The sequence below is a fragment of the Emydura macquarii genome, unplaced genomic scaffold (genome assembly GCF_026122565.2).
Source record: "Emydura macquarii macquarii isolate MOO-44397 ecotype Brisbane River unplaced genomic scaffold, CSIRO-AGI_Emac_v2 contig_1363, whole genome shotgun sequence".
NCBI classification, from domain to species: Eukaryota; Metazoa; Chordata; order Testudines; family Chelidae; genus Emydura; species Emydura macquarii.
In genome coordinates this window covers 2,401,964-2,413,339 of record NW_027131500.1, presented here as the reverse complement: position 1 = coordinate 2,413,339, position 11,376 = coordinate 2,401,964, and the positions used below count along the sequence as shown (strand labels likewise).

The 11,376-nt window shown below is 46.5% G+C and overlaps 2 protein-coding genes across 2 annotated transcripts; both read left to right on the top strand.

Annotated features, from left to right (window-relative positions):
* The first annotated feature begins 3,375 nt into the window (after positions 1 to 3,375).
* On the top strand, positions 3,376 to 5,644 carry CDKN2AIP (CDKN2A interacting protein). The gene is made up of 3 exons (XM_067551681.1): positions 3,376 to 4,552; positions 4,668 to 4,767; positions 5,502 to 5,644. The coding sequence occupies exons 1-3, from the start codon at positions 4,113 to 4,115 to the stop codon at positions 5,508 to 5,510; spliced, it is 549 nt and encodes a 182-aa protein (XP_067407782.1). The 5' UTR covers positions 3,376 to 4,112; the 3' UTR covers positions 5,511 to 5,644.
* A 57-nt stretch (positions 5,645 to 5,701) lies between these two features.
* LOC137155387 (CDKN2A-interacting protein-like) lies at positions 5,702 to 8,093 on the top strand. Its single transcript, XM_067551586.1, has one exon. It carries the CDS (start codon positions 5,702 to 5,704, stop codon positions 6,908 to 6,910), a length of 1,209 nt encoding a protein of 402 aa, XP_067407687.1. The 3' UTR covers positions 6,911 to 8,093.
* Positions 8,094 to 11,376: the final 3,283 nt, after the last annotated feature.

Sequence of the window (11,376 nt, the reverse complement as noted above, 5' to 3'; positions counted from 1 at the left end):
GACAGTTGGTTGAGTGACATAGCAAAAAACAATTCAAGGTTGTCAGTGGTATTAACAGAGCAGCTGCAGATGGTGGGACACTGCTTCTGGGCCCAAGAAACCAGCACTGACTGGTGGAATGGCATCATAATGCAGGTTTGGGATGAGGACCAGTGGCTGCAGAACTTTCAGATGTGAAAGGCCACATTCCTGGCTCTGTGTGCCCAGCTTGTCCCAGCCTTCCAGCGCAGGGACACCAGAATGAGAGCTGCATTGACAGTGGAATAGCAAATGGTAATTGGAAGCTTGCAATGCCAGACTGCTACTAATCAATAAGGAATCATTTTTGGTTTTGGAAAATTCATAGTGGGGGCCATTGTCATATAAGTGTGTACAGCCATTAATCTTATCCTGTTACACATGGCTGGGACTCCACGTAATTGTAGGACATAGTGGATGGATCTGCAGCAATGGGGGTTTCCAAACTCTGGTGGGGGCGATAAACAGCATGCACATCAATATTTTGGCACCAGCCCACTTGCCAAAGACTTCATCAAAAGAAAAGGCTACTTTTCTATGATTGTGCAAGCATTGGTGGATCACTGGGGATGCTTCACCAATATCAGTGTGGGCTGGTCAAGTAAGGTGCATGAGGCTCACATCTTTAAGAACACATCTGTTCAGAAAGCTGCAATTAGGGACATTCTTTCCTAAGTGGTGGATTATCATTGGCAATATTGAACTGCCACATGATTCCAGGGGACCCGGCCTACCCCTTGTTCTCCAAGTTCATGAAACTGAACACTGGCCACCTCAACAATATGAAGGACAGATTCAACTATCTGTTCAGCAGGTGCAAAATGACAGCATTTGCTTTTGGTAGATTGAAGGGACCCTGATGGCGTTTACCCACGAGACTGAATCTCAGTGAGAAAATTATCTCTATTTTTATAGCTACCTATTGTGTCCTGCATAATATCTGTGAGGCAAAGGGAAAAAAGCTGCTGCCAAGGCAGAGGTGGAGCAGCTGTCTGCTGACTTTGAAAAGCCAGACAAAAGAACCATTACAAGAGCTAAGCATGGAGCTATGCCATTGAGGGAGGCTTTGAAAAAGGACTTTAACAGTCAGCCACGGTAGCATTCTGTGCTGGACTGTTCTCTGGGCCTGGAGCTGTGGTGCTGACTGTGTGTTTTTCTGAAGCTGAGTTATATGGTGCTTGCTGTACATTTGCAAGTACTGTGTGCTATGAGTACCGCTATGCATTCTGCAACATGTGTTGTGTACTAATAAAAGATTGTTATATTCTCCAAAAATAGAAATGTATTGAGTGGCAAAAACAAGGAAAAAAACCAATGCACAAGACAGGCACTGCAATACAAACATTTAGTACAGATTAACAGCATGTAACTTTAAAATTGGAAAGGCAGCAAACATTTCTGTCCATTTCAGTGCACAAACGCAGTCTGTTGTGACTACACATACACAAACTATGGTTCTCAGAGATCAGTGGATGTGAAGTTTTGGGCTTGCCTGCTCTTTTCTTCTCTAAGCCATCTGCCATACTGACCCTCCAAGTTATTTATTTGCAATCCAACACCATACTGGCTTGCAGGCTCTCACTGAACATGTCCTCCCTAGTTCTCTTCTTTCTCTTCATCAGTGTCAGGCAGTCTGCAGATGTGGAAGCAGCAGCCCTCCAGACTGCAACAGCAGCAGCTGCTGCTAAGAACAGACAGATGTATCACTGGATTTACAGTCACAACAGAAAGGGAAAAATAAGTTTCAAAACTCCCTTCCCTTATTCCCGTACCTTTTTATAAGACACGCTTATTGACAATTCAGCTTTGGAGTGCCTCTGCACAGCACTGCTCTCCAGCCCCAGCCATGGGGGGTGGAGCGGGGGGAAAAATTTTGGTTGCATGAAACAAAAACACTTTGGCCCCTATTCCATAGGTATGAGCACAGGACAATGGCACTGAATATTGGCACTTTTCCTCAGGCAGTGGTGGGTTTAATTGTTATCTCACTCACAAAGGCTCAGAGAGCACAGCCACTACTGGTGTCTGTAAAACAAGTGGAGGGAAAGAGATGTACTAAGGGTTGTGACGTTCACCGAAGCATCAGCAGGACACTTAAACTGATAGTCTTCTAATTCCCAACCCACTGCATCTTCCTCTAAGCTAAAAAATACTTTGTGAGGGATCACTCCATGTCTGAGAGGAGTGTGTGTGCAGGAATCACAGCAGTTTAGCAAACAAGAAATCCTATCAACTGTTTATTGTTTAGGTTTTCAAACTTGTTCTATGTGCAGGTCATTAGAGATCACTGGGGGTGCATTTCTCTGATATAAGTTCTATGTGGATCCTGCTCATGTCTCTTTCCCTGTCTGTGCACAAAAAAGTACCAGGTAACTTTCTGTATTTTAAAAACAGGTAATTTATGGGAGGTTCTACTTCAGATGCCCCTTGATCAATTTACCTCAAATCTGCAAAACCAACTCTGTTCCAGCTTCTCAACTGGCACCCCAGTTTTCCAACTATATATGTGGATTTTAGAGAGGATTCAAAATTGTGCTTTAAATAGAAATCATGCTGCAGCCTTAACTATGGAGCAGTGCAGAACTGCTCCATAATATGTTCTGATAAGAAGTGGAATATCTAACATGAACATTATTATAACCAAGCTTCTAAGCTACCACTTCATCGCATCAAATGCAGTTCATCATTTCTCAGAGCTAGTGTTTCAGACCCTCTGCAAACTCAGGCATACATCATTGCATCAGTTACACTTGGTTTACACTCTGAAGATTTTATTCATAATCTGAAGAGCTGGACACCTAGTTTTTATTTTTAATGAAAATTTAGATTCTGGAACACAAAATGACAGTCTAAAAAATACCAGCATTTTGAGCATGTGTAAACCAGCCCACCTATAGCTCTGCACTCTGTTGAGTCTCGATTTTTACCACTCCATTCTGACCCATCCCAGAGTATCCAGTTCTCCCCTGTGCTGCTCTGAAGATCCTTCTGCTAGCGTTCATGCAGCAAAGAGAGTGCATGTGTTCTGGGGGCAGACTTCAGGTCTTGTGCAGAAGACCCTAGATGCAGGAGGTCCCTTGCTGCATATCTTTGTCTGGCATCTCAGGGGATGGGTGGGCAGCACCATCTTTTTTTCAGCTTAGGCAGCTGAAACCCACCAATTAGCCAATGCTTTCAGCCCACAACATCCAGCTTACAGTTTCTCATCATGTCATTACAGTGTATTTAGACCAGTGGTTTTCAGCCTGTGGACCCCTGGGATTTTGAAGACTATATCTAAGATTTCCAAAGGGATCCGCACCTCCACTTGCAATTTTTTAGAGGTCTGCAAATGAAAAAAAGGTTAAAAACCACTGATCTAGACCACCGCCATCAAGCCCAAAGCCAACCAGCTGTTGCCTCATCAACCTTCCTGAGTCCAAACCCAAGAAGCTGCCTCCTGAGCAGAATCAGATGCCTTCTCCAGCATCAGGCCAGCTCACGCTGATCCAAACGAGGGAAGGAATCGGGCTGCCAAGGTGAGCACGACCTGCCCCGAACAGTGGGAGCCCCACGTTTCTCTGGGCAGTGACACTGAACGGCACGAGGGCCTTTCCCGGGCTGCTTCCTTGGGGTCTTACAAAGGACTCATGCCCCGGTGCCAGCACAGAGGGATCTAGAGGCCACCGGAGGAGAAGGGCGAGATGGGACAAATCCCTATCCGCGGGCGATCTCTAAGCAAGGCTGCGAGGTCCGCCAGCCGGGAACCGTGAGCGCCCCCCTCTGACCGTCCCGCCCCTCAGGACAGACAGCTGCCGTCTCCCCGGCCTGCACTGAAGCACCCAGCCTGGGCGTGGCATGACAGGGCCTCGGTGATGTCATAATCACGCATGGAACGGGACGGGCCCGGGACGTTCCCCATCCCATTTATGAGGTCAGCGCAGGCGGCTGCTTCCCCTAAGCGCGCCGCCTGGCACCAGCCTTTGGGGGGAGGGAGATAGGCTTAGGCGGCGGCACCAGTTCGAACCGCAGAGCACGCCGGGAAGGAAGCTGACTGTTCGGCTTGTCCCGCGGAGGAAGCGGGCAGCAGCCCCACCACCGGTAGTGAGGTCATAATGGACAGACGGAAGGAAGCGGCGGGTCGGCTGCATCCGTTGTTCTTGGCTCCGGGGCCGAGAGCGATTCTCGCGTGCCCGCTGCAGCGGCTCGAGGCGGGAGGGGGCCAGGGTCCGCCGGAGGCTGGGCTTGCGACGCGCGTGCAGGCGGGAAGCCGCCGCAGTAGCGGCCTCAGCCGAGGGCGAGGCGGGCAGGCGCCGCGGGGCCGGGCCGCGAACATGGCGGAGGCCGCGGCCTCGGAGCCGCTGGGCCGGAGCCGGCAGGAGGCGGCCTGGGTGGAAACGCTGCGTGGGGACTGCGAGCCCGAGCACCACTGGCGGCACCGCCGCGAGTTCCTGCTGCGCAACGCAGGGGCTCCGCCGGCCGGGGACAGCGGGGCCTTGCAGCGCCTCGTCTCCCTCTCCATGGTGTGGGCCAACCACGTCTTCCTCGGCTGCCGGTGAGTGAGGTGGGGGGCGGCAACAGAGGGGCACCGGGAAGGGTCGAGGCGCCCCGCCCCGCCGAGATCGCTCCGTTGGTGGGCTGAGCTCGCTTCGCTTGTCTCCCCTGCCCAGGTACCCACTGTCAGTGATGGAAAAGGTGCTGGAAATGGCTGAAGGCATCAAAGTGACCGACGCGCCCACCCACACGACGCGAGATGAACTGGTTGCCAAGGTGAAGAAAAGAGGCATATCAAGTAGCAATGGTTAGCAGATCATAGCTGTGACAATACCTAGGAGTCTAGAAAATGCTTTAAAAATGTTGAGACCTTACCTTTCCCCATCCTTGTTAAAAGAGCGATTGCTGAAATAACCAGGATTTAAAACCTCTCGCAATGATAGTTTGATGTCAGCACTAACGCACATGTGTCTGACTCACTGTTAAACTCTGAACTTCAGATCAAGGTATTTTGCTTCTTTTTAGTAATAGTGTTATTGTTTGGCTGCATCAAATGCTTCCGAATTACTGAGTTAAAAGTATTGTTTAAATAGGTTTGTCCATGTGTCTCAGGCATTTATGCTCTGACCTTCCACCCCATTATAGGGTAAGCTTTTCCAGTAGAAATGATGCCCAAATGTGAAGCTTAATAACTTTTATACTCATATTTGCTGTAAATATGTCTGGTTTTTAAAAAATTCCAGAAAGAAAATTGTTTTGAAAAGCTTTAGTGAGGAATATAGAGAGGTGTCCGAACCCAAACCTTGCATTTGAACCCTGAATCTATGTTTGTATGATAGCATTCAGATTCAGCATATCTCTCTGAGACTGAAAATGTCCTGGAATTTCAGAGTAACATTTGGAATCAGATTTCAAACTTGAGCGTGTGGGTGTTTAAACTCTAATCGGTTTTAAGGCTACACTTCATAGCTATAGAAGTAAGGACATAAATTTATTTTTGTTTTTTTTAGAAGGGGTAGAGGAGCCTGGCAAGAAACGAGCTGTTGATAAAAGCAGAGAGTCTAAGGATGTTGGAAATAATGCTAAGTTGACAAAGACAGAAGTTTCCAAGGAGACAGATAGCACATTGCTGAAGAAGCAGGAAAAAGATTTGGGGAAAGATTCAGTGTGTTCACTGCCATCCTCTGGCTCAAACCAAGAAGTGAGCACAATGCCAGGAGCAGGAACAGAAACAAAGGCAGCTAATTATGAAACCACCACCAAGCATAATCCAACTGCAACATCTTCATCTGGAACTGAATCAAAAGTGAATTCAAATCCATCTGTGGAAACCAAACATGAAAACATATTGCCACCGGAAAAGAAAGCCAAAAGCGGCCCCCTGGCCAGCGCCCCGGCGGTGGCTGCCAAAAGCGGCCCCCTGGCCAGCGCCCCGGCGGCGGCTGCCAAAAGCGGCCCCCTGGCCAGCGCCCCGGCGGCGGCTGCCAAAAGCGGCCCCCTGGCCAGCGCCCCGGCGGCTGCCAAAAGCGGCCCCCTGGCCAGCGCCCGGCGGCGGCTGCCAAAGCGGCCCCCTGGCCAGCGCCCCGGCGGCGGCTGCCAAAAGCGGCCCCCTGGCCAGCGCCCCGGCGGCGGCTGCCAAAAGCGGCCCCGCTGGCCAGCGCCCCGGCGGCGGCTGCCAAAAGCGGCCCGCTGGCCAGCGCCCCGGCGGCGGCTGCCAAAAGCGGCCGCTGGCCAGCGCCCGCGGCCTGCCAAAAGCGGCCCGCTGGCCAGCGCCCCGGCGGCGGCTGCCAAAAGCGGCCCGCTGGCCAGCGCCCCGGCGGCGGCTGCCAAAAGCGGCCCGCTGGCCAGCGCCCCGGCGGCGGCTGCCAAAAGCGGCCCGCTGGCCAGCGCCCCGGCGGCGGCTGCCAAAAGCGGGCCCCTGGCCAGTGTAAGTCCTGTTAAAGTGTTATGCAAGCCATTAACAAGTGAAGATGCAAAAGAAAGACAGCCATTTTTCAATAGACTGTACAAAGCTGTGGCCTGGAAGCTGGTTGCTGTTGGAGGTTTTAGTCCCAATGTGAATCATGTAGAACTTCTAAACTCCTCCATTCAGTCTGTGAAAGCCACTTTGGATGTAGCTTTTGTTCCACTGAAGGAACTTGCAGACTTACCTCAAAATAAAAGTTCTCATGAAAGTATAGTTTGTGAACTGAGATGCAAGTCTGTTTATTTGGGTACTGGCTGTGGAAAAAGTCAGGAAAATGCCAAAGCGATAGCTTCCAGGGAAGCTTTGAAATTATTTCTCAAGAAGAAAGTTATTGTAAAGATATGTAAAAGAAAGTACAAAGGTCGTGAAATTGAAGATTTAGTACTTCTTGATGAAGAATCAAAACCCTCAAATTTACCTCCAGCTTTAAGAAATCCTCAAGAGATTCTGTAGGACACACAAACTGAGGGTTACTTTTGTACTCTACAAATGTAGGCTTCCAGATATTTTGTATTTCTCAGTTTTGCAGAACAATTAAATTCTTGTTCCTTTCACATGGTAGCAATTGTAAATAACTTCTTATAGATCACAAGAAGTGTGCATTTAAAGGTATGCCTTAATATAGAGCACATTAGCGTGCTGTTTTATTTGCTAAATAGTCTACCTAAGTCTTCTATTTTTAATTAAAAGATTAAGGTACAATTTGATTAAAGTCTAATAATTTTGTAATTCTTACGATTTGGTGACAGTGTGCTCAGTTGTCTACCATGTCTTTTTAGCTGCATAGGAATGTGTAGGGACCATAGTACTTGAATGATTGAAAGTTGTTAAATTTCAATCAAAGGGTTGTGTGTTTGAAATTTGTTGCTCATAATGTTCACGATTCCTGTTGAAAAGAGAGAAAATAGTTGGCTGACTATTTTTATGAAAAGTTGTAACATTTTAAAGTTAATCCTAAAATAATATGTAATCCTGTTTACCATTATTACACTAGCAAATTGTCAGTAAACAATCACCAGGGTGATTTCAACCACCAAAACTCTTTAAGCAAATTAAGCTTACATTTTGTGAAATACCATTTACACTTTGTTTTTCAGATAAACATGGATTTCTATATAAGCATATTTTATGACTGCTATTATTAAAAACAATAAACTTCTGGGATGTTCTCACTTTTAATATTTTGTTTTAGCTATTAAATGCTTTGAAAACTGACCATTTTGATAAATATTAGTAACATCTTTTTGAGAAAAAAAACTTAAAACATTAAACTGGGTCAGGAGCAGCATCTGTCAAAGTGATCAACAGAGCATTACTTTCTTTGATATATGTATATATATAAAATGTATACTGGCTTCAGTCTGGATGGGTTTCAAGCTGTAGTTACTGGTGGCTCTTATTGTTTTATTAAGATGCACAAGAGATACTAATGTAAAACTAGAATAACAAAATATTTTCCAATAAATAATGGAATGTATACGAGTCCCACTCTGCTCTTGTATTTCCCTCTCCCTCCACAATTTAATTTACAAGTGCCCCTGTTGTCTTGAGCATGTGTCTTCTGAAACTAGTTTATACACTCAGTACTCATAATATCAGGAAATTTCATACATAGATCAAGGAAAACATGGCCCTTTACCTGCAGCAGTCTGGAAAGAATTGTATAAATGAGGTATATAAAATACTGGATAGTAAAAATAATGGCTGAGAGCATGTTTAGTGATTTTTTCAGTGCTGTGTGAGGAGTTTCTCAAATTTAAAATAGTGGTAGTTAGCACCATTTTTACATAGGCACTTTTTCTATCTTACTCAACAGATCTGCTCTTACTGTCAACATCAAATTCCACAACTATTAGCATTGTAGAACTAATAAAATTGAGCAATAGTCTGCATGGTACTCTTCAGTACTGTGAATTGACAAAACTGAACTATTTTGATTTCTGAATCTCTTGTGGTATCAGAAGGCAGAATAGAGCTTGATGCTGAGTTTGCTGCACGAGCAGTTGGAAAAACTACTTGTCTTTAAACCAAATTTGATATGCTGAGAGAATGTATTGGAAGGATGGGGGTAGTGTTTAGGGTACTAGCATAGGAGACCTAGGTTCAGTTTTCTGCTCTGCCACAGGCTTCATGTGTGATCTTGGACAACTAGATTCCTAAATACTTTTGAAGATCTGGACCATGGTCTCTGCCTCAGTTTCCCATTTGTAAAATGGGGATGATAATACTTCCCCTACCTCAGAGGAGTGCTATGAGGATAAATACATTAGAGAGTGTGAGGAGCTCAGATTCTACCTAAGCTCTAAACATTTGATTTTAATACATTAAATTAATGATTCTATAGCTACTTTGCACAATGAACTAATTGGAGGCTAGATATAGAGCTTTTGATTTCAATGAGAGTTGTGTGTTCAGTGCAGCTAATGAAGTGGGCCCTAACACACAAGTGCTTGAATAAATATTAACCAAAGATACAGCTTTACTCCACTTCTAAAAAGGTAGGGGTCAGTCCGAATTTCTCCTATTTTATCGTTGGAAGGAAATGGTGTTTGCTGGACACATCACAGCATCAGAAACCTGTTTCTTTTTGCTGTATTGATGCCTTTGTAACCTTGAGATGCCCTAGTTTCCTGATCTGTAATAGGTTATAGGGGTATTGAGTCTATATTAAGCCTTGTGCAATTCTTAAAAACATTCAGGTCATGAATGATTAAAAAAAGCATTCTGTAACCATGGAATGCACAAAATAGGTCGAGGATTGCAAAAGCAATGGCCTCTGACTCGTGTACAGGAATATGGGAAAGGATATAGTGGATTAGTTAAATGGCTTTAAATTAAGCTAAATGAAATTAAGGACACTAATTCAGAATAAGTGTCCACAGAGGAGTTTGATGTGGTTAACTAATCAACTTTAAATTCACACCTTAAGGCCTGGTCTGTGTTTAAAACTTGAAGAGCATCTCCCTATAGTGTCCAGCCCTTGTCATTGGACACACTCAGTTAATGAACAAGTTTGTTACTTCCAAGAGAATAATGTACACACACCAGCTGGTCTGAGTATCCACTAGAATATAACAATAGAGCACTCTAATCTATTTATAGTGAAAACAAGTTTATTAACAAAGGTTAAGGTATAAGAAATAGGGAGCAAGGGTGGTGATAACCATCGGTTACAAATAAAAGTAAAACATGCTTTCTAGAAACTAAGACCTTGTCTACACTACAGAGTTTTGTCAATACAAGTTATGCTGACAATCAAAAACTTATAATTACATTGCTTGTGCATGTTCACACAACACTGTCACCAGAGTGCATCCATAGGAGGTCCTGTAACATGAGCAGTGTACTGTTGGTAGCTATCCCACTGCAACTCATCACCTTCTGCAGCTAGGAGTTGTGGGAAGGTGGGGTGGATCGCAGTGTATCATGGGTGTGGGTTCAACATTCTATTATGCAGTTTTCTGTCCCATCATTTCATGGGTTTTCAACAGTCCCTGTTTACTGTGTGCCCACCATCTCTGCCTGAAAGGATGGATCATGCCCTGCTCTCTACTGTGGTCACTGTTATGAACACATTGTGGCTGGTCATGCAGTGTGTCATGAGCTCACAATCTGAACAGGTATCTGAGGTGCCTGACCTACTGTGTGCCATGGAAAGAAACAATGCCAGATTACTTTTGGTATTCATCGAATGTCTGCATGCGGTGGACCATTGCTATTGAGCTGGTGAAACAAGCACTGAGTGGTGGGATCGCATTGTTATTCAGGTCTGGGATGATGAGCAGTGGCTGCAGAAGTTTCGGATGCGGAAAGCCACCTTCCTGGAGCTGTGTGCGGAGCTCACCCTCGCACTGTGGTGCAAGGATGCCAAAATAAGAGCTGCCCTCTCAGTGGAGAAGTGTGTGGCAACCGCTATGTGGAGGCTGGCAACACTAGACTGCTCCCGGTGAGTCATGAATCAGTTTGGAGTCAGGAAGTTCACTGTTGGGGCTATATTAATGCAAGTGTACAGAGCCATTAATCGCATCCTGCTATGAAGGACTGTGACTCTTGGAAATGTGCAGGCCCGCCGATGGGGGCCCACAATTTAAATGGGCCCAGACCATGGGTGGTGAGTGAAGCTTCCCCTCCGGGAGGCTAGCTCCCCATCCTGCCTCTTCTGCCCACGGCCCTGCCCACATTCTAGCTCCACCCCAGGCCCTGCTGCTCCCTGATCCGGTCCGGCCCCACTGCTCGCTGCATCCCTTTTTCTGCCCCGCCCCTCCCCGCTCATCCCCCCTCTTCTCTTACACATTCCTCCTTCCCCACTTGGCCTCCCTGGTGCCACATCCTTCCTCCTTGCTTAGCCCCCTGCCATCCCTCGCTGCCTGGGGGATGGGGGGTGTGGAAGAGAACGGGCCAAGTGGGGGAGGGGCAAAGCCTGGGGTGGGGCAGAGTGGAGTATGGGCAGGGCCTCGGGCAGAAGAGGTAGGTCAGGGAGCTAGCCTCCCAAGGGGAAGCTTTATCCATCACCTATGGTCGTAAACCTCAGCCCTCCCTTTCCAGGGGGACCATTGACTGTTCTGCCTTGGGACCTGAAATTGCTGTCGGCGGACCTGGAAATGTGTGGGAAAGAATGGATGGCTTTTGCCATTATTTTTCTTCCTTCTTTTTTCTGTCTGGGAGATGAATTATTCTGGGTGTCATCATCTTAAGCTCTTTGGGGGGATATGCAGAGGTGAGATAATGGAATTTTTATGCTGAAAGGCGTTAATTGGTGTAGTTTTTTTGATCTATAGCTTGCAGAGGAGCTTGAAACTGTGGCTCTGCTAAACAGACAATAGGGGTTCTATGTGTCCCCCATTTTTCCCCTTCTGGCTTGATTTTACCCCAAATCAATAAGATTCTGCCCACTGATGCCTAGAACAGTCCCTGAAATT